This window comes from Aquila chrysaetos, chromosome 3 (assembly GCF_900496995.4).
Source record: "Aquila chrysaetos chrysaetos chromosome 3, bAquChr1.4, whole genome shotgun sequence".
NCBI classification, from domain to species: domain Eukaryota; kingdom Metazoa; phylum Chordata; class Aves; order Accipitriformes; family Accipitridae; genus Aquila; species Aquila chrysaetos.
In genome coordinates, this window is record NC_044006.1 from 19,788,302 (window position 1) to 19,811,786 (window position 23,485).

The 23,485-nt window shown below is 44.0% G+C and overlaps 1 protein-coding gene across 4 annotated transcripts in view; it reads right to left on the bottom strand.

Moving 5' to 3' along the window:
• AOAH (acyloxyacyl hydrolase) overlaps positions 1-23,485 on the bottom strand; it is a 90,710-nt gene that overhangs the window by 39,174 nt on the left and 28,051 nt on the right. For 3 of the 4 annotated variants that reach the window (XM_030009024.2, XM_041122464.1, XM_030009026.2), the window contains exons 4-12: positions 21,685-21,745; positions 20,501-20,600; positions 12,298-12,357; positions 6,391-6,461; positions 3,994-4,054; positions 3,431-3,501; positions 2,183-2,231; positions 1,696-1,744; positions 469-563 (exon numbers count right to left, since the gene is read on the bottom strand). In XM_030009024.2, the coding sequence (XP_029864884.1) occupies positions 469-563; positions 1,696-1,744; positions 2,183-2,231; positions 3,431-3,501; positions 3,994-4,054; positions 6,391-6,461; positions 12,298-12,357; positions 20,501-20,600; positions 21,685-21,745 (617 nt within the window). Of the gene's footprint in view, positions 1-468; positions 564-1,695; positions 1,745-2,182; positions 2,232-3,430; positions 3,502-3,993; positions 4,055-6,390; positions 6,462-12,297; positions 12,358-20,500; positions 20,601-21,256; positions 21,317-21,684; positions 21,746-23,485 lie in introns of all 4 variants that reach the window. The other variant, XM_030009025.2, reaches the window with a different exon arrangement.

The following is a 23,485-nucleotide window of genomic DNA, read 5'->3' on the forward strand; positions in this document are numbered from 1 at the left end:
AACAATCCAGGACACATCATTTCAAAGCCAGATGCTGAAAACAAGTTCCCTGACTGTCAGCAGGGTCACTTCTGCAACACTTGCACAGCAAGGAGCCGTACCAATGAGCCTGCTAACAGCAGGACTGATCCCACAGACAGCATGGGTCTCCTCGAGCCACGGGCATGTGCATAGAAAGGCAGATGTCCTGGTTTGTGTCTCTGGCACAGCACTGGGCCACTGAAGCCAAACTCTTCCCTGACCCAATTGCACAGATGTCAGAGGAGCAGCGGTAGCGCAGGGCTATGCTTTTTTATCTTCAGAAGAGCAGCTGCAGGAGGGGACTGACACACATGAGACCATAACTATAAATTCCAGTGCAATGAGGCATTTTGCACTTGTTTCCCTTTGGCAACCTGTGGCACAGGGGAGAAAGCAAACGGCAATCAGCAGCAGAGCAGTTTCAGCAACCCAAACGTGATTCCTCACCGCTGACATCTGCGTGACAGTCATCCACTCGGGAGGGATGTGGAAGTGAGCGCCGGCTGAGTCTCCCAACAGCACGACCCCTTGTGAGTCTGCACCTAATTAACACATTTATTAGTCGGAAGAGCAGAAAGAGCAAAGTGAAACAGAGCACGGAGAGCAACAGCAATGGCAACTGATGGAGTCACAGGCAACTGGCTACACCACCCTTCACATAGCTGAAATGTTCAGACCCTGCAGTGGGATTTTTGCTCCATCTGCAGCAAAAACTGACTAACAGACATATGCCAACAACCCTAGAGGAATAACGGGACTGGGCGTGAAAAATGGGGAGAGGTCTTGCTAATCAGAAAAAATCCTGGTTGTATTCAAGGACGGATGGGTTGTTTCAGCAGAGGTTCTTCTGTGCAGCCAACATTTATTTTTACTAGCCATAGAATATGCATTAAAAAGTACTTAAACATTTAGGGAAATCAGATTACTCAGGAAATTGCTCAAAGCTCTTTATAACAGAACTGGGTGGTGGATGCATTACTCATACGAGTATTTCTACTGGAACAATCTGGCTGGTTTATAATTAATGTTACTTAGCATTTGTAGATTGCCTTTCATCTAAAAATGTTGAAAAGTCTTGCCAGGCTATGGTTCATCCCCAGGATGCTGATTTAAATGTCAGGCAAGGTGAACAGCAACCGGTAGTCACGGCTGTTTAGTAGGTGTGTTACTTGTGTGTATGTGTATACACAGGCACCCACATGGCTGTCAGGGAGATCAGCTGATGTCATCAGTTCAGCTCTTTAAGGCCTTCTCCAGAAAAGAATCAGCATCATTGCTGATTGCTGGTATTTATGGCAATGGGTCAAACTGGACTCACACAGAGATTAAACTGCTCTTCTGAATCCTCTGGGTTAGGCTTCAGGTAGCACAGAATATGCAGAGGTGACATCTCTGTTTGCTGCTGTTCCTGATCTATGTATTTCAACTTAATAACTGAACTGGCTTTTAACAGGAAACTACAAGTAGCCTGTGCTTTTCACGTTTCATCTTTGCCCGTTCTCAATTTAAAAAAAAAAAAAAAAAAAAAAAAAAATTTTGCCATTTTTCCTTTCTTATGAAGTTGTAAAGCCTGTTGTCTTTCCCCTACATTGGCAATGACCGTGAAAATATTAAAATATTTATGAAATTAATACAAAAGACACATTGTATCTTGTATTGACTGGAAAGATTTACCTTTGCAGAATTTCTCCTCGTAGGGAATTCCATCTTTTGGATCCACACCCTGTTGGAGGAGAGAAGGGGCAGATGATAGTATCTATCTAGCGCCTGAAAAATGGCAGTGCAAAACAGAGGTTGAGAATTTAGTTCTTCTTGAATGTTTGCCTGCAGGAAGCACAGCATCACAATAATGATGCTTTCCATTACCTTATTTTAATAAGTATATGTACATTTAAATTAATTATAATAGCTATAATTTAAATAATCGTAAGCATTAATAAACAAACTTCACTCATAACTGCTTCCCCTATGTTTCCTTAGTTTTTAATAAATACAGTTTTATTACTTGGAATATCAAAGGCAGTAAATAAATAGGAGTAATCCAAATCAGTTAATAAACCAGAATAAATATAAAGGAAACATTTGCAGACTAATTCAAAAGGAGGAAAAAAGAGAAGCAGCAATCAGGAAGGAAGTACAAGATGCAACTTCATTTACTTACCCATATGCCATTGCAGTTAGAGTCACTTTTCACATCCCAATTATCAGGACTAAAACAAAAGAATATACAGCGTTACAGAAAATAAAGCAAGAGGGGCTTTTAAGCAAATCGGAGCCTTTGTGCCATTTTTCACTAAGAATATAAAGTAATTAGAAATTCCTTTCTGCACGGAAGGGGTTTTTTCCCCCCTTTGAATCCAGGAGAGGCAATTTTTCCCAGCAAAATGCAATATTAATTTAAAGTTATTACTGAGTTGCTGAATAAAACTTAGCCTTTTAGTCTGCATATTCACTGAGGTGAAGTGAATGGGGATGATTTTTGCAGAAGGCAGACCCTTTTTCCTTGCCCTTTTCATCACTTTTAAGTGTTCACCGAAACCCACCAAGCCCCTCACTCCAAATTCAGTGCCGGGTAATGAGGATTTGCTCTGGCCCATAACACAGTATAATTAGCTCAGGCCTCTTTTACAGGGAGACTCCATCTATTCAGTCCAGCACTACACACGGACCCTGTAAGCCCATTTCAGCTAACGCAGCTGTGCTGCCCAGGCTGATGGCATGTAATTCTTCCAAACCCACACACTCAAACTCAGTTTATCTGTTTAATCTAAGCCGGTTAACGCCCAGGCTTTAAAAACAGTCCTGGTTAACAACTTCTTAACAAACCCGTGGTAGAGGAGAGCTCTATTTTTGAAAGAGTATTTTGAGCACAGGGTAGAATAGCAAGAGGGAGGGACCAAGGCCACGCTGTTACAACTGGCTGTGCTCGCTGTTTCAGGTGTGCATGGAAGTCCATGCTCAGGCAGCTGGCAGGTATTCACCTAGAAGATATTCACTGAGAAGGGCACATATTTAGCTCTACATTTCCACCAACATAACATGAGGATTGGATGCTGGAGCACCACTGTTTCACCCTCCCACCCTCCTGCTCCCTAAAGTAGGCAGAGCCTGCATTAGCTCAAGTGGCATAAGGCTTGTAAGCCTCAGCCGCTTGGTTTCCCTCCCCACCTTCATTCTGTCTGGTTAATTGTGGCTGCAGATGCTTCAGAGAAAGGAAAGAAACCTGTGCACCACCCTTGCTAATGCACCTCATCTCTGGTCTCGATCATCCCCTCTCGTCTCCATCACACCGAAATCAAGCAACGAGCAGTGACGTGCTCCCTTAGAGTATGGCCAAAACAAAATCTGGAGCTCGTTCTTCAAGAAGCTACAATTATTAGGAAGCCTTTAAAATAATTAAAAGCTTTACCGTCTGCCAGGGTACACAGTGGTGTTTTTGTCGTTGCAGTCTCTGCCTCGCCAGTGATAGCCCCTCAATGTCTAAAAGCCAGGAGAAGCACACAGATAGGATGGTCATTGTTACTTTTGCACTTTTAATTTAAAATATCTAAAATGAGAATCTAACTCAAGGTGTAGGAATAAAACCCAGTAAATGGGTTGTATTTCAGAGTCCCTTTGCTAAGCTTTAATAAATGACACCTTGCACACTTTGGTGCAGAAATAAGACAAGCTGGCAATTTAATTTGTTTTTCTTCTATGACTTTATTTCACCTCTTATTAATTCGGTAAACAGACCACTCAGCAGCAGAGCAATTTGCTTCGGCAGGGAGCACAGCTTTATGTGTGCATCTCCCCAGGTGGCACAAATGAATGATTGTTTTTTCATCCAGAAAAAAACCCCAAACCCACCATTCACTTCATTCCTATACCTATTTTCACATGAATGAATAAGGCTTTGCAGAAAGTAAGAGGAATCCCATAGACATTCTTATTATCATGGGATTACCGTACCAAAGGAAAGGCTTTGCTTACCGGGAAAGTACTAAATTTATCTCCATCAAAATCTTCAAAAGGCAGTTTATTTCTCATAACACTGTAAAAAAACAGAAACAACAAATGCAATGTTAACATATGGAAGGGAACCTATTCAGAAAGAAAAGAACATGGTAAAGCGTACAGAATAGATAATAGCTGGCATGTCGTTCATGGCTCCATATTCAGTTCTAGCTCTGTGCTTGTACTTCAGCAAAGAGATTCTGTCCGAAGGAGCAAATTCTGATTTCTTTCAATATCTGCTGACTGAGCTCTGGAGGTGAGGCTGATGGACTCCTGTATGGCTGCAATGTCAAACCTTCAGTCTCTAAAACAAACTAGGACATCAAATCTGTGGTAAAAGTAACTATAATTTTTTTTTTTAAATAAATACTACACTCAGCCTGGCAGACCTTGCAAATCTGCCAGATATGAAAAACTAATGGAAGTCCTTCTACCTGGGAAAGAGCTGCAGAATGGGGCCTCAAGCTGATGGAGACTAACCTCCTTCTTTTGTTAAAAACAAATGGCAAGTACCCGTTCTCATATTCACCCCTCAAGTCTACACCATCTCTCTCCTGTTGTGTTCAGTCTAGAAAACTTGCAGTTTGCATACCAGGCTGCAGCTACATACACCCAAAATGCCTATTTTATAGGGTAAAAGTGGATTTAATATGAAGAAGGACCGTACACGCTGAATTCACAGGTGGTCTTATGCTTTAACTGAGGATCAGAGTCTCATCTTGCAATTTCTGTACCTAGTCCCACAAACTTCTGGCTATGCTGAAACGTATTTGAGAAAAGTATTTTACCTTGATTTGAGCAATGGAGACCTGAGCCCTCAGTGTTCCCCCACAGTGCTTAATTACATTAACCTTTGAAAATTACATCTTTTTTTTCCATTGTGACTTTTGTTTCCAGCAATCCTATAGGATTTAGCAATACTTGAAGCAGATGTTAAAATGATGGTGTCAGCTCTGTGCCTCTTCCTTTTTAGCTTGGACACATGCTAGCTTTCACATGGTGCTGCCCAAGCATGGCACCTCTCTTTGGCTATGGGACACAGCTCAGCTCACCTGCATTGAGCAGCCTTTCATATTTGGCCCAGCAGGCAGCACTCTTTGAATGATATGCTACTCAGCCTTTCCTTGGAAGGTTTTCTTTCCAAGTTTTTCCAACCTTTGGAACTCATAAGAGATGTTGAACCTGGCTCAGAGACCAAGTAGGTTAAATGAGGGTGGAATCCTCAGACTGTATGAGCATCAGGATAAGAAAAAATACAGAGGAGACAGGTGACATGCACTCCTGGTGGGGCTTGTAATCCTTATTCTGTCTGTAATCAATAATTTCCACATGCTGCTTTGGGCTACTTCTTCTCTGCAGTAAGGTTCAGCTGCAAGGAACTGGCACAGATCCAGACCAGCTAAAAAAGTCCAACTGCCAAACTTGGGTTTTGTAGCTACAGAAAGAAGAAAGAAAAAACCAAAGAGAGTGAGAGAGAGAGTGCACGAGAGAGAGAGATCAGAAGAGTTGAATGCATTCGATCCCACATATAATATACAATTTGATTCCTGCTTCCACTGTCTGCAGGACTCAAACTCAGATTATTTGTTCTGACTTACATTTCAAAGGCACTTACAAGATGTTTCATGTTAATCAATCCATTCCCGATAAACTCCTGATATTTCCAGTTTCAATTAAATGAGCAGAAATAGGTGAGCAAGTTAGTCTTGGCAGTGAAATCAGTCAAAATACACTGCTGATAATACTGATTTATTCTTAGATTTGCTTGACGACTCCTCCAACTCCTTGAAGAACATTGACAAATATGCTTTAGGAGTAATAGCCCAGCTGATGTCCGCAGCCTTTCTCGGAAACTGAGTCAAAGTCAGCGCTGCCATCAGTTGTTTTTCCTGTCCACCATCCACCCGGCTTTCTTAAATACCTTGAGATCGTCCTACACTTTACAACTGCCACTTAATCCATGTTCCTCATAGAGTTATATGGGTGCTGGTGGCCTTCCTGTGCTGAGCCATGGGCACCACAACTGGGTGAACAAAGGGAATGGAGAAGTCTCTTGGGCTCGGGAAATCTCAGGAGAAAATTGGCTCCCTCTTGGAGGTGTCATATCTTTGAGTGTGTTGTATATTTGATGTCTAGGACCTGCTAAAATTATGCAAATATTTTAAGTACTGAAAAAGCACAGGGATCCCTCTGAGGACTCTTACTTACCTGAACTCTGTGCAGCCTCCATCTATGCTACCTGGACAGTGCTTTTAATAAAGAAACCAACAGAAGTAAAGTATAGGAAGCTTTGTTAATTGAGGATGATTTTTTTGAAGGAAACAAATGTACCATATTCTGTTTCTGGTTAAGGACTGAAAACTTTATACATACTATTTAATCTTCTCACACAGGTTAGCCAGAAGAGGAAATGCACATACACTTGAGAACCCCATGAAGCTTTTCTGGAGGGGAAGAAAATAAAAGAAGATGGATGCATTAGTTCATAGAGGTGGCGTGGCTTGGGATATTCTGTGTCAGTAAAGTCCAGAGCTACATCATGTATTTTCTGCCTAGAAGCATCTGAAAACTCCAGTGACACCATTAAGGATGCTACATGCCAGAGGATTTAGACCTGACACAGCAGTCAACTTAAGGATTTTGACTGAACATTTTACAAACCAACTACTCTTGCTTTCAAAGAGCAGTAAAATTAAAAAGGAAGGAAGAAGCTCCTGTGAAACTGTCTCCTCTCATGTAGCCAAGTTATTTTTTTCATTCTTTGTAAAAATTACCTTTCTCATGTTTGATAAACAGAATGGTATCTGACACTTAGAGTGAAACTAGTTAAAGCAACCCATTGTGGGCCATGAGGCTGGTTTCTGCACGCTCGGGGAGGCGTGGATAAGCCAAACGTCAGGAACAACCCCAAAGAGAGAAGAAATAGGAAGATCCAGCATGTCTATAGAATGCCCTTGCTTTTTTAATGAGATTTTTACCTGGAAATCTCATAACTAGGTTTTATCTTGTCCAGACCTGCAAGCTGTAGAAGACAGCTGCTGCAGGATAAACTCTTTCAACATTAGCAGTCCATAGCCGTGGGCCAATCCAGTTGAGGTTCCAGGTAGTGAGGAGACTTCAGAAGCTGAAAGAGAGCTTCCAAATGAATGCTCAAGTTATGGAAACATTGCGCTGCAATGGCAATCGGTCCCACAAACATGCTGCTCATGTGGCTTCACTGTAAGTTCAGGTGGTCTTTAAACACTGAGGGCATTCAAGCGGTCTATAAATACAGAGGGCTAGTCAGTGCACAGTCTAATTAACTGTATTCACTAAGGCTGCATTCAGCATGCAAATGTGGAGCAGAGGGGCATACTCATAATTTTATACAAAGAAGGGAAATTATTTATATGGCTATAGCACTTACAGCTCTGTCCTTGGACCAACTCCCTTGTGTTACACACTTTATATACACAGAAAAAAAAATAAGATGGTTCTTGCCCTAACAAGATTACAACCCAAATCTAACATAAAACAGAAGATAGAGGTTGGATACAGCTCAGGAGAGGACAATGAAAGGCTAAGGAGAACTTTGAGGCAACACTGCAGGGCAGTAAGGCAGTGGTGCCACCGTGCGTAGGGCATTGCCATGCAGCTCCAGGGAAGGCAGGAAGGTGTTTGTTTGGAAATGTAACAAGGGATGATGGAGATGAGGGTCTCGTGCTGCCCAGAGCAGGAGGTCACCCACAGTGATATGTCATGGCCAGGATCTCAATGTGGAGAGGAGGTCTGGGGTAGTGAAGAGGGGGTAGAAGCCCTAGTACAAACTTGGTAGCCAACATTTGCACTGGTGGCTGAAGTGACCAAGCAGCAAGGTGAAGATGAAGAAGAGTGGTACCTTGTGGGGGAGACCCGCAGTGGAGATGGAGCTGTAGCAGTGCACTTTCTGAGGGGTGCGATAGAGAAATCAAAGTAGAAAAAAAGGAGGGAAGTCGGGGAGACAAGAGACAAGAAACCTGCAAAAAACCCCCACCAATTAACTCTCTTCAGCTCTATCCAACACTCAAATGACAAGGCTGGAGTCACACCAACCTGGAAGGGGCCATGAGGTAGAGGGGGTGTTGGCAGAGTCAAAGGAGAAACCAGAACACAAGCACAGAAGTGGATAGAAAAGGCCAAAAGCAACCAGGGAGCGGGGGACTTTCCTTGCTGAAAGATTAACCTGGTCCCACCGCTGCGGCTCCAGCTGCCCTGTGCTCTTCCCCATCCCTCTGCAACTCTGTATTTAAGCTCCCTGCCAGTCTGGCTGCCTCAGGGCTACGTCCTGCAGCATGGCAGGTACGCAGACCTCCTCTTTGCTCTCTGTGTGTGCATATGCATGTATGGCCAGATAGGCAGAGAGCATGAGAGGCAGGCAAGCAGGATGCCAGCTTTACTCAAAGAGCTTTGCAAACCTATGTTATGCCTTCCTGGAAAGAGGAAACAAACTACTTCCCCCACCTCCTCCATGTATGACTAATCCCAGTGCTGCCTAAAAAAGCACTAGAGGCTCTTAAAGCTTTCCATCAGGGCAAGATTTGCAGTGTCTTCATTTGAGCTGTCAGCTTTTCACTTCAGCCTAAGTCACAGCATGCAAAGCCTTTGAGGTTAAGGCATCCGGAGCTGAAACTGCACCAGAAAGAGAAACTACAGGGCTTGCAAGAAATAAATACATAAATAAAACCTCCTTTCATTCTCCTCACAGGCTGCATTTAAAGTCTACCCTTTGCTGTAAGTAGAATAAAATCTTTCCTGCCTTTTTCTCAGCTAGTCATTTGAAAATTGTTGCTGACTGGATCTCCGTTAGTTTCAAAGGAAGACTATCCTGCAGCCCCAGAGACTGCCTAACTTTGGTGGGAACGGTTGGCATGATGGTGCCCTGGAAGTGATATGGGTGATGTCGAGTCAGGCTTTGAAGACCAGCTGCAGCAGCATCCTGGAGCACAGCAGCCTCTGGCTCCCCAGCCTACATGTCCCCACTGCACGTGGGACAGGGAGGTTCAGACAGAATGCTTTGGCTCTGCTTGGGAATGTGCAGGAGAGACATCTGCTCTTGGAGGGTGTCTTGGGCTACTCTCAAACGATAGCAAGGAGCACAGGGTTAAAAAAAGGGATAATCTTTGCATGTGCACATGTAAGCGAGAGAGCGGGAGCACAGGTGAGCAGGCACTACAGAGTGCAGAGCCAGGCTACAATTGCAGTATGTGGGTTTTGGAGGAGGCGGGTTACTTGCCCCTGCGTAAGATAGGTGGGTGGGCAGGAGCCTGGTTCACATCCCCCTCTGCCTTGCAATTCCCTTTTGGCTCCCTCAGTAGCTTCCCACTTCTCCTGCTGCTGGGCTGTGAGTTGCAGGCACCACATAGTGACGACAGGATTGTATGCATGGTGCTTTGTTCTCGTTAAATGCTACAGCCACGACTCTATTTGTCATTCTTTCACTGCAATTGCTCAAAGATGCCTCTTGGTATCTTCTCCACCCAGAAGAAAAGTTAGAGCTAGAAGTGCTCACAGTGATTGATAACACCGTATTTTAGTCATTGCCTGTTAACATTCCCTTATGACATTTCCATAATTATTTTAATTGGTTTTACAAAAAAAAGATTAATAATGAGCCCCTAATGCTTCTTGGTGTTTGGTTTAAGCCAGTCGCTCACAGATGGCTCACTACTTTTAATGAATGGAGACATTTATTAGATTTTTGGGGGTTGTAGCCTCCTTCACTGCATCTCTACATCTGGAAAATACCTTTTCTTTTTCCCAAATCCACAATGATCCTAAGAAATGCCCGGTAAATACAACCACCCTGGAAGCCAGGCAGACCTCCCATTCTCATTACCAACAGCCATAATCATGTCTCTTATGCACAGTCACACACAGATGCCAAGCAAAGATGGGGACAGCTAACTTGCAAGAACCTCTTCAGCAGGCTTTCCCCAAATGTACAATGGGGCAAAAGCAACCAAAATAGCAGATATGGGAAGAATGAGCAGATATAATTTAACGTTTCTGTCCAGCATGAGCCAGAGCACAGAAGCAGCCAGGTGAATGTTTTTCTCTCTCCACTGGTGTGGATGCAGAGATGTCCTACCACAGACAGAGTGTTCTGGATCCTCACCCACACATTCAGCCAGACAACCCTCTCCCCAAGCAGGGAGAGCACCTCAGCTGCTTTGGTCCTTGCTCACTGGTATGTGTATGTGCCTGGGCAGGTGAACACACGATGATTTGGCAGCATTCAGTTTGTGCAGGTGATTTTCTTACCATTTCATCACACACTACCGCTCTGGGATGTGGGGCTTATGCAGGCGTGATACACGCCGTGTCCTCTCCTGGAGATCTTCCTTTGTGTTTCTTACTACATTGTTTTTCTGGATTTGAAGTAAAATTAACTGCAACCCAGCTGAAGGGGAAGTTGCAAGAGACAGTAATGCCTCTAGAAATGTTATTTTTAATTTCCAGCTTTAAAATAAGTTTCAGCAAGGGTCATTACAGGGGACATGCTAGGAATAACTGCAGGAGAGGCCCCACCAACCACGTGATACTTGTTTTAGTTTGAGCCCTGTATTGTGGGTTCAGGAATACATTGACTGGAAAAACCCAACTATAACCAAGGCCTTGCTGCTTCTAGCTGAGGCACAGTCTGCTTGTCCCTCCTGCTGCTAAATAGGCAAGTAGGAGCAGGAAGAGGCCAAGGGCATTGCAATAGAGAGCAAGGGAGATATAGGTGCATCAGGGCATCAAGCAGGTTTGAGGATATGGGATAGCAGAGGCAACCTGGAAGGAGACCCCATTGCTCCCAAAGATTGATGCCAACCATGTCACCCTACCCAGGACAGCCTGAAAGGACGTGGCATGCATGGACCTCAGAGGCCAGAAGGGGCTGGCCACACAAGGGACACAGCTCGATATGCCAAGGGTAAAAGCACAAGCAAGGGAGCAAAGTAGCCCTGCGTACTGGGAGACAGCGGCTGCATGCTGATCCCTCTTCATCCCCACACCGACACCCAGGCTCAGGCTAACCTCCTCGACTCAGAGAATCTTGCTGCGGGTGTTAACGTGGGGACTTGCACCCCGGGGCAAAGGGGATTAGAAATTTCATGTAATTTGAGCGGCAATCTCAGACCATCAGTAGCACAGCGCTGAATAGGAAGGAAAATGAATAAGACCCTTCTGGTTGCTGCTCTGCACGAGCTGAGACCTGTCTCTTCAGCGCATTGTTTATTTCCCTGGCTTGGCAATTTGGCAATTGCCCAAAGGCTAATTAGGCACCTCAGTTTTCACTTTTGTGAGCAGCATCACAGCAAGGATTCAGGAAGAAGCAGTATCAATAATTTCTTCACAAACAGCTAAAACATTTGCTCTGCATAAAGTGCCTGAAGACAACTGGAAGCAAACTCTATGGCTGAGCTGACTCATGTAAGTGAACCCAGCAGAATAAAAGCTGCCCTTCCCTTCTCAGCTACCCTTTAGACATCCTCTATAAATCTGAAAACTGGTGGAGGCAGAAAGATTTCAAATCCCAGTTTTCAATTTTAAGAGGCAAAGGCAGCCTCTCACAAATGAAGGAAATATGTGCAGAATTTGCATTCAGGCCATTGCTTGAGTTTCAGACAACCCCAAAGTGCAGTCAGTCACTGTGCTCTGAGGCAGTGGCTCAGTTCATGAGGCTCTTACATATGGCTATAAGGACAAGGTAGGGATGACAAGGGACAAGGAAGAAGCCTGAAACAAGGAGGAACAATAATAAACACTGCAAGAAGTTTGAAGGACAGAAAAGCACAGGGCAAGGCTGAGCAGGAAATCCTTGCTTTTGTAAAAAAATCTAAACAAAATCTACATCTGCTTGTATTTTGTTTTAAGGCTGGCTGTCCCACCAAAGGCCAGTTGGGCTAGTACAAGTGAGTGTCTCAGTGTGGAGCTGCACTATGGAGCTCACAGATTATATCCTCAGCTGCTGCATGAATTTCAGACACAAATTTATGTCTTGGATGGATATAGACAGTTATCCCTACTCTACAAGCAGTCTGCATTTTTCATGAGTTTTTTTCTGCTCTCCCCATACTTTCATATTTCCTCTCTATTGTCTCCCTCTCCTTCTTCCCAGTATCATCTGATAGAGCAGATCCTATACTAGGCAGGAGTGAGTCAGCATTCAATTCAGTGATGATCAGGTGAGTTCACAATTAGGCAAAATAAATGAGGACTCACTCCTGATAAAATGCAAGTACAGTGTAAAACACCCTAATGCCACTGATTTCTTACCAGATCCTTAGAAGTCTTCATAATGCTTTTTGCTTTCTTTATTGCAGCACTCAGTCCCACCTAGGAGAGCAAGAACAAAATTTAAAAAACCCAGATCAGTATCCTACCAATTTTTCTCCCTATTTCCTACCTTTTTCTTTTTTTTAATATACCAGTCATAGCACAAAAATGATGTATGAGTCCACAAACTCATCATCAGTTACTTTTTATTGGACTAACAATCAGTTATCCAATCATTGCCTATGAAACTCCAGTTGCAAGAGTTCATTTGTTTTGCTCCAGGCCATCATTTATTTCCTAAGGAAAACTCCAGATCAGTTGAATAGCTGAGATTCATATCCTGACTGCAGTGCGTGAGCTGCAGAGGACAGACTTCTCCAGTGACTCCTGCTAGAAGAACAACTCAACCATTAGATGGCCAAAAGAGGGTTATGCATGCAATGTCAGTCTGACTTGCTGTGGAAGGGTACAGAGAAAACATTTGGTCTTGCGTGGATAAGAGTGATACTTGGCTGAGGTTCACCCCAGCACAGAAGGACCACACTGGTTTTCCTGCCACAAGGACTCTTCCCAGCCATGGAGGTGAGGAGATGCCCCAGATATGCTCATGCATTTCAAAATGTTTAACAACTGTTTAACAGCTCTGATGAATAGCACATTCTAAATTCAGCCACATCTTCCTGTAGGAAAAGAAGATCTCACAACTTCAATTTAGGAAAAAAAAAAAAAAAAAAAAAAAAAAGGACAGTCACAGGGGTCTGGGAGGGGTCATTTAAGTTTGTACTATGAGTGCCCTGTTCATGAGACAGCCAGTTGCTGAGTACCCCTGAGATGAGCTCAGCTTGCAGACTTGGGTGCAAACTTCAGGCAAAAGCATTTGCTTTTGGCAGGGTAACACCAGAGTGCTCCCCTCTGCTGCTCCATTTTCACTTTTGGACAATATTCTTCCATCTCAGTGATGACAATTCCCATATGTTGTCCTGCATTTATTAGGCCACCTTTGCAAACAGTCATATCTGTGAGGCAGTATCTGTGTGATGGTCTCTGTCCTTCCCCTCAGCATTCAGCATGAAGGAGGCTAAAAATAGTGCCCATTTGCCCTCTTTTCTGAAAGAATAACTGCTTTTGTTCTGTAGGCTTTGAGGATTGGTAAAAAAAAAAAAAAAAAAAAAATAGAAAAAGGAGATAAAAATCAATTACTTTTGAAAATGTTTCAAATGGAAAGAAAAATCCAGTGTATCACAAACATATTAGCACTTTGTTGCTGATCAAAATTGTTAGTGAGGACAAACTGTTCTGTCTGACAATGACCTGCTATCAGTCCCTCTTACAGCCCAGCCTAAGGATGTAACTGTTAGCTTAACACCAACTGGGTCTGAAGGCTCCGAGGTAAAGTTTAGCACAAGTTTATATTTATCTGGCTAGAGCTACAGGAATACAACATGGGGAAAAAAGTATGCTTTGCCAAGTGATAGTATTAAAGCATTTGGAAAAAAAGAAAATATCCCTCGAGTGATGGCACCTTAGTGAACAGTGGGCATGCCAGCCTGGAATATTAAAGCAGCATATATTTGCATTTAAAGCAACCATTACCAGTATTTTTTTACTGGGGATAGAATTTAGCATGTCATTATAATTGATTTAGGCAGTGATCAAAGCAAATTAATTAAGTGTGATATTCAAGGGTCAAAAATTTATAGTGAGCAATATAAAGGGATAAGGAAGAATAAGCATAAGCAGCAAGGAACACAGACTTCTAAGTTATTGTTTTTTAATATATGTGTCACATTAATATATGTGTTTAATATATGTTTTATTCATTGTGTCTAAAATCTTATAAAAATCTGGCTATGTCACAAATAGATGAGAGCTGCTAGGAATGAGCCAAGACACTGTTTCCCAGTTTCTTCCCCCTGGGCAACTGCTGTCCCCAAAACCAAACACGCATCCTGCATTTGCCATAGTTATGTTGTACATTACCAGCTGCTCTCATTTCTCCAATAAGATAACTTCAGAGACAGATGAGGAAAATGGCTTAAAACTGAGTATGATGATGAAAAATTTCCAGAGAGGTAGGATTTATCAATCCCTTTCTGCTGGGCAGGGGAGGAGAGACGTCTCTTGCTCTCAGCAGCAGAGCATGAGATATGCACACTTCAGCCAGCTACAGCAATATTGCACACAGAAAGCAGAAAACAAGGGAGGAAAGGCTGAATTGCCCCCCATGTGCAGAAAATGCTCTCTCTGAAATGTGAAAGATGAGAGCTTCTCCCGCTGCAGAAGCTACTTCAGCCACGACTCCAGGGTGGGCTGTGGAGGACTGTCAGCTGAAACACCCATCCAGGAGAAAACACTCTTGGTTTCACGGGTCACCTGTAATCCCTGGTTGACACCAGCATGTCAAGCCTACCACCGAAGGCCATACAGCCCATACAACCTCTTTTGCAGCAGCCTCCCCTCTTTCCCATGGCATGAAAACACCACCAAGGAAGGGGCTCCCTTGACTCCAGCAGCTGATGGATGAACTGGCAGCTGCTGCCCGGAGGGTGTGCGGGCGTCCTGGGGTGCAGCCAGCCCCATCCGCCCAAATCGGCACAGCCCTGCCGCCCGGTGTACAGAAGATATCCACAACATAGATGGGGCTGAGGGCAGGGGGGTCACTGGGATTGTATTCACTGCCTTCTTTCAGTGCTCTCCACAGAGGCCATGTATTCCCAGTAATGAATTTTTGGCAAACAAATCTAAACATCATAAACAAACACACGAACCAACTCTAATTCTCTCTCATTTATCACCCTTGTTAGCCAGCTCTTTCCCAGGAGAGCGGATATTTACAAAACACTCCAAGTTTCCCTTCCAACTCATTTTCATCATCCTTTTACCAGGAGTACACATACCAAGGTACCAAAACACTGTAAAGCTTGTTAAACAGCACTGGCAAAACTGGGACTTGTTCTATTACTCCCACCTTTCATCCTGCAGAGGCTTATGATTGCATGGGACAGCCAAACCAAACAATATGTGCTCTGGACACAAAATAGGGACCTTCCATACAAGGCCAGATCTAAACCACATGAAGCCTGACTCAATCCTTTCTCTTCCCAGGGCAATTACTCTGAATTCTTCTCATTTTACGCCACTTGTCTCATTTGGACTTAGACTCTCAGCATTCTGGATGAAAAACTTTGATTTAGTTTTTCTAGCTTGCCTCTGCAAACCACAGTCAGCATCCATGAGCAACTCTTCCCTGTCCTCACACTTTTTGTCTGCCAGCCTCCCACCCTAAATGCCACTGTGCCTGTGGGTCGACCGAGACTTATTTTCAGGGGTCCTGCCTGGGGCAGCTTCTGCATCGGTATGACACAGCTGCACGCAGCACCCTGCAAACCCCACGCCACCTTGTTTTCTTTGGGTTTATTTGGTGGAAGGTTGGGGTTGTGTGGTTTGGTTTTTTGGGGTAGTTTGGGTTTTTGGTTGGCAGGGGGTTTTTTTGCATTTTATTTTCTGCCAATGAAGAGCAGCAGTGGAAATGGTGAGAAACAAGTGAAAGAAGAAGAACTGGTGCTCAGCCTATGCCTTCTAGTATCACTTGTCTATAGGTTGTTTCTTCAGGACTTAGTTCTGACTGCAGCAGAAACAACACACATTTCAGTAGATCTTACCTATTTTCAAAAAGAAAGGCTAAAAGGAGGGCATCTTGCTCCCCAGGACCTAGCTTGCCTCACAGATACTTGCTTTACAGCCTGTGGTCTCAAAAGAAGGAAACGGGTCACAGCCAAGGTCTACCTTTGGCTGGCAGCTTGCTCTTACCAGGAATGCAGAAGCACTCCCACCCTGGAGTTTGGTTCTGCCTCACCTCCTGGGAAGCAGTTCACATTTTCACTGAAAGAGAGAGAGGAGTGAGATAAAATAGCGGGAGTATTTTTATTTTATGAAACCCCAGAGGGTTTCTTTTTTCCAGCCAGAATTGGTTGACTCCTACTTCGTCAAAGAGCAGGCTGGCCACAGTAATGTACATGAGCGATGTGGCTTTTGCTTTTTCCAAAGTCAGTGAAAGATCTGATAGAGGGGATATGAACCAGCACGAGTGCTTGTGGCAATGAAGCTTATTTTGTTAAGATAAAATGACATTAGCATAAACATGTATATTTTTGCTGACGTAAGATGACTCCCAGCAAAATCCTACTGCTGGAGATTAAGCTAAAATCTGCAGCCACAAACTGTCTAATAATCCAGAGCAGAAAAGTAATGGGGAGCAGAAGAGGCACTCTGAAAGGCAGAAAGAAGAGTACAAGCTCCGTCCAACACAGACCGCTTAAGAGATTGCCAGCAGCAGGACTCCAGTGCTGAAGTCAAGCCATTAGTCTGGCCCCAACAAAATCAATTAAAGTATTGCCATTTAACTGAACAGGCCAGCTGGCTTAAAACAATCTAGAGACAAGCTGAGAATAATCTCCTGCAAACCTGCTCGCTCCCGGGGCCAGAAGGGGAGCTTGGTAGGCAGCGCCTAAAACCCCTCACCCTATTTCAGCCCTTTTTGCTCACTAGAGGAATGTCCCTGTATCACAAGGACCTGGTGCAGAAAGTCCTCCACCATGTGAGCAGATAAACTTTTTTGACTAAAAAAAAAATATCCAGTCATCCTAAACCCGCTAGCTTGCATACCTGTACCCACTGTCAGCGTTTTGGAGCAGTACCACAGCTAATGTTAAAGTATCCACTGTTGATGTAGCTTACACCACAAGGCATATTACAGCAGCTTTACATACTGCCCAGTTTTCAGCTACCTATGGTAAGTGTACACTTCTGATGCACCCTATTATTTTGCCTCCTGACTTGAATGAGTCCCCATGTTGCTACCCTCATACTAAGGGTAGAGAAGAACCTCTTGCTGGGCAAGAAACATGCAGCAGGAGAGACAACGCATGCACATCTACCTACACTTCCAGCCGTGGCCCAGGCTCTGCTCTATGGGCCACTAGTGGCAATTAGGGGCTCACAGGACCCCATTACAAGTGACACCTGCTCGCACAGCCATGCTGGTGATCCAGGAGCCACAAGTGCCCCTTCCACTCTTCCCCACCAGCATCAGGGGTCTGATCCTGAAACTGCTGCCAGCAGGGCAGCCCACCTTGCCCAAGCCCCTGGGCAGCCCCCACAGCAGAGCCACACTCGCCCAGGTTGGATGCTCTCCTCCTCCAGCTCCACGCTGAGAGCATTGCGCTCCGTGTGAACGGAGCAATATTTTTTATTCATAATTAGAGCCAAGTCTCACAGAATAATTGCAGAGTGCTAATGGCTCCAGGCAGGTTGGCAAAAAAATTAATTTGGGCTAATTTGTCAGAGACCACGGAAGTATGTAATATAACGCACATATCATTCACTCAGCTTGCAATGTCTCCATTATGTAGATAGTTTGCAAGGCCTCTGAAGCAGGGGCTCTTCCTTCCTTGAGACATGCGATCTCACTAGAGCAACATTACAGAAACAGAGCAAAATAAACTATTGACTGAAAAAGCAGATACATGTTGATATTTGCCACCTTCAAGGCAATTAAAACCTGAACATTATACTGCCTTATAAGGGCAAGTAACTCTGTATTTATTTTCCTCCCTTTTCCAGTACAAATATGATAGTAATTCTGGGAGAATGGGCATTCAAAAGTCTAAATGAATAAACAAAGTACCTGAAAATCAATAGAGTTGAACAAAACAGTCATTAGTATTAAAGTCTTGTTCGAACACTTGGCAGGGGACTGAGCCAACATTTGCAGGCTCATATAACTGAAGTGATCAATCAAATTACAAATTGAAGAAGCAAATATGAGGTAAACTGCATTTTATGCATCTGCGTGTCTGACTGCATATTAATTTTTTCACCCATAATTCATCTTTACTCAGTCTGACTTGTCACAGAGTTACTGTGGGCAATTTATCAACCACTTGAGCATGAACTCTAAGCACTGCTCTTCTCCTCCCATCTCCCCCAGGCTCCCCACGCTGTCTCAGGGTACCAGGCGAGCTAAAAAGGAGTGCACAGTCGGGGTAGAAAAATCGTTTTGTTGGTAGAGTTCCCTTATTCCTGGTGAGAAAAAAATACACCTTGACAGAAAGGGATTTAACTACCACTTGGAAGGGAGAGGGTTTGCTTGATCCACTCACTCAGAAGGACAGTCTCCAGGCCATGCAAATGAGAGTCCAAATTTTCTTTAAAAAACAAACCCAAAAAACCCCATCTTCAGTTGTTTTCCTTGCAGAAAGTGCAGTCGCTGGAGCTGTCGCTGGAGGTGGAAGGAGTCAACAGCTTGGTCCCACACCTGCTCTGAGAGATGGGAAGAGCTAACCAAAGACTTGACAGCAACCCCATAAGCGGCAGCCTGTCCCCTCTGGTTGATAGGCAAAGCATTTCACCACAAATCTTCTAATTTCTGCACTGGAGCCACCTCAGTTTAAAGAGCCTCTCTCTCCAGACTCGTTAGCCTTGCTCACTGTGCAGCCATGGCGAGGCCATACTATTCCTTAAGTGCAGTTCGTTGCCTGCATCCTCTTTCACTCCAAGAGGTACCTTGCACTTCTGCCACCGGCAAAAGTCAGTGTGCAGGGTGTTTTCTACTTCTCTTTATTCCTCCCCACAAGCAAGTCCATGAAAATCTAAACCTCAGGCTGGCAGCGTGGTGCACATGCAGCCACCACTCTACAGCTCCCGCTGCCTTCCTGGGTGACCACTGAGGGCTGGGTGAGCCTGCCAGCCTTTGCTGTACTCCCACCTTTACCTTCAGGACTCCTAATTTAAAAGAAATTAAAAAAAAAAAAAAAAAAAAAAAAGGCCCCACAGAGTCTTTGCTACTGTTACAAGTGCAGGGGAGGGAAAAAACTTGCAATTAACAGGGCAGAAAGTGCTGGAGACTCAGGAATGTTTGTGGCATGAGTAAAGAACTGGCAATTATTAAGGGAGAGCTTGCTCTGACATACGCTGGGGAAGGGTGGAAGGACCCATGAACTGTTTTACCAGTTCAGACACAGAATTCCTGAGGGAACCCATTTGATGAAGTTTGGGCAACATCCTGGTTGAGTCAAGTTAGTGTGGGCCCTCTCTGCTGCCTGCACTCATCTTCTTTCACCCCTGCCTGGTTGCACACCCGTGTATCTCGGTTGGCATAGCATGGAGCATAGTAGTCATATGGGGGACACACCTGCTACAAAATAAATGTTACCGCCGTTCTTGGAAGGCAAGTGTTTCTCCAGGTCTTAGTATTGGCAGAACTAAATCCATCTTGGAGATGAACCACGGCTCATCAAAGCCCATAAAAAGTCTTTGACGGATTTCAAGGGCTGTTGGATGAGGCCTTGTGTAAACCAACTTACGCAAACTTTTAGAAATCAAATATGTCTTCATCCATCCAGATGCAGGGAAAAAGATTTCTAAAAATAGATGCCTAAGTGAATCATTTGCTTTTCAACACTGCCAGACAACCACCATCATTCACACGTTTTAGTATGACCGAGGCTGCATGATGACTGGAAAAAAAAAAACCAAAGCCACAACCAAAAAAAGCCCCAGACAAACTGTATGTGTTTAGACACCTATGCAGATTTGTAAGTGTCCGAGTAGCAAAGGCCTAGGACATGCAATCAAGTTACTGTGGCATAGCAAGTAACACATCACAAAAGCAGTGGTAACTAAGTAAGTTTCCAGCCTGTGGCAAAAGGTTATGCACATTACCTTAAACATCTTGCACTGCAGGATAATCCCAGTCAAATAGCCCTGCTTTTGCAGCGGATAACTAGCACCTACACAGGCTGCCAGGCAATGTGGGGATAACTTGTCACACCATGGTAACATGGTGGTATGGATGAACCTCAGCTGAGTACCTGGTTTGGGGTTGTTGTACTGCTTAACAATAAAATCTGGAGAACGTGAGATCTTAATTTCCCTACTCTTCTTCTCTGACCCAGACTGGTACAAGAGAATTTGGCCCTGTAATTCCCACTCTCTGACAACCCTGTTGTTGATGCTCCACACAGCTAATGCGCGTTATGTACCTTTCGTTCAAACAGACATTTTCTAAAAGTGTCCACACTCAAAACGTTGAAGTTTATTTCCCAGACAATGCACGTGCACTGGAAGCCTCCATACTATTTAGTTCCAGCTTAAAAGACCTTCCACAATCTGTAGCTTTAAAAAAAGTGGAAAACCAACTCACCTTTGGAGGAGCATAGAGATGACAAAGTGGTTGTCCTGGATCCTCTTTACACAGTTTCAAGGAATGGCAGACCACATCGGCATTCATTTCCCTGTCTATGCTGAAGGAAACGATGCAAAAACAAAGACTATTATGTTCTTCTGGGTGCTTGAAGGTAGAAGCTATTGCCATGGGAAGCTAAATCTCCCCAACACCAAACAACAACCTCAGCTCACTTCACTGTGGCCTGTAATCACTACTCAGTACAGTGTTGGGTCCTAATGATTTTCTGCCACGGCATCCTATTCAGCATTTAAAATTGGATCCCAGGATGATGAAAAAGCACTGTGCTTTATATGCAACACCTGAATCAAATACATTATGACTGTTCTGTTTTTTAATCAATCATAAGTCTGACAAAGATTTAAAGGTTAAAGTTAATGCATATGCAATTTGGCACATATGAATGTTCAATCATTAACTCAAGAAAATAAGCAGAAATCCTTCAAAGATCCTTAACCTTTAATCACCAAGCACAAGTGCTAGGATTGTTTCTTTCTTTTTGGGAGACACCTCTGGGCTAATAAGGAATTAAATTAAAATGTTTGATTATAGCACATCTTAGGCCTGTAAGCACTTTGCAGTCCCTTGGCTAGTTTTAAAAATAAAAATAAAAACCCTAGGGAGAAAGAAGGTCTAGCAAAAGCTCTGTTAATTAAACTAAGAACTTTCAAAGAGGAATCAGGTGACCTACATTTTATTTTTTTAATCACTTGCATTACCTAGTAGGCTTCCCCAAGAGTGTGTATCAAGGTCGGGTCTGAGAGCATGTAGGGGCTGACAATCAGAAAGCTTGATTAAAGGTAGAAAGGAAAGCAAGAGCCAAGTATTACAGTAGTGTGACTCTGTAGAACCTGTCTCACACACACTCACACAAATGAGCTGCATTTGAAAAGGTAATTACATCAGATGGGCCTGATCTGAGACTCAGATGGAGTATGAAAATGGTTACCAGTGGCAGCCTGTGTTTATTCACTCAGGGATAGCTATGCCAAATGCCAAACCAGAATCACTCTCAAGCATCTCTGCTTTAATAATGATAATGTGGTTTTAAGAATGAAACCCCTGCACTTCAATCCGACAGCACATCTGTATATGTCAAGAACAAACTAAGCAAAGACCTGAGAGGACCCAGCAATACTTACAGTTCAGCTATGTGTGGTCCGTAGAGTTCAGCAAGTACGTAACAGAAGCCTTGCAGTTTTTCTAGAAAAACATAATTTTTTTAAAGTAATCGAGCACGGTGAAACTGGTTTTATAACAGTCAAAATACAGCAGCAGCTGCTTCATTAAGGTGAACGCTGATTTATCTTAGGGGAAGGTGTGTGAATCTATGACCTCAGTATAGCACCAGAGAATGGGAAAACCTGAATTTCTAACCTTGACTAAAGCCCTTCTCTGGCTTTAGGCGAGCCACATGATAAAGACTAAAAAGGTTAACTAGCATTTGTTAAATGTTCTGGGTATGGCATCATGGAAAAGTTGAAAGGAATCATACATGCCACAGCATCTTCTAAGCAGTTTAAACAAACAGCTCAGTAGGTTTGCAAGAAGAATGAAAACAAATACATAAATCAAAATGCAGAAAGTGATGTAGGACTTGATGCTACTGCTAGAGCTGCCTCGGAGCTTCTGGGAGTTTATACAAGTTAAGAGATATGTTTTGTGTAGAGCAGGAGTTGTGCAGGAGTAATTGCATTCAAACAAATATTTGACACTTTTCATTTGGCTTCCTTTCACAGTCTGCGGCCGTGTGCCTTTTTGGGGTGCTGGCTCAGGTGGCTTTCTTTAATCTGGGTGAAGCATGCCCTCCATAAGACAGGTCATCAGAGATTTCTTTAAAGTACTGTTGTAAAAAAAGTGGTCCCCGCACCTGAGCAAAGACACTTGCGGAAGAGATTGGGGGTTTGAATACAGGTAGGGCATGATGGCAGCACTGGTCTGATAGTTCCCAGGGAGGAAAATTGACAGTTTCTTGGCTGAAACAGGCAAAGGCTGGTTAACCATGCACATATCCTGCAAAGGAGGTGTCAGGCCTTTTTTCGGCAGGGGTGGTGGTGTGAAAAGTCATGAAGAGGCAGGTTCATACAAGTGCAGTGATGGCAAACTTGCAGCTCCTGAAATTCCTGAGAGATGGCGTTTTTTTCTTGCACCTCCATTACCCAGTCAGATAACGATCTGTACTTGGGGAAGAAAACATAGAGTATCCTTATCTTTCCCAAAGAAAAGCCTTAGAAACCCCCAAAGCAGCCACTTCCCTCCAACTTTGGGCTGAATATTCAATTTTAACCAGCGTCAGGCTGGACATGCCCAGGGCTGGGGGTCTGCTGCATCCAAGGTGGGTAGTTTTTCTGCAGGGAGGGTAAAAAAACCTCGCAGCACTGACTCCATCAGCAGACATGGGTGTGCTCTCACTCCCGTGAGAGCGGGGGAAGGTGGCTGCTCTCCTGCCAGGACTGCAGACACCCCAGCTGGCAACCTGTGCCCTGAGAAAGGAGGACTGGGACCAGAAGGGCGTAGCAGGGAATGAAAAGATAATTTCCCCAACACCCTCCTACTCATATGGTGTTGCAGGCAGTTTCTATAACTACAATAGCTGATTTTTCTTATCCCATGCCAGGTGTTTTATTTCAATCAAGCTATTAGCTTCATTTCTTTGCCTCCTTTGCCACATAACTCCTCTCTATTGGCTCTTTAGAAGCAATGTGCAAGTTAAAAATTGGTCTCCTGGCTAGAATTAGATTTTATTCTTGTTCACCTAAAAGAAAAGACATCACAGACATCAATAACCCTGCATTTGCTATCATTGCTGATTAAAAGACCCTCTGATAAGGCTTGCCCATGGGGCACCTGGCTCCCTATAGTAGCCCACAGGAGAAGGTGGCTGGCTTCCCCAGCACCTCCCCAGTGCATTACAGGCGATGGTCTCCTTCCCAAACCAGCTGG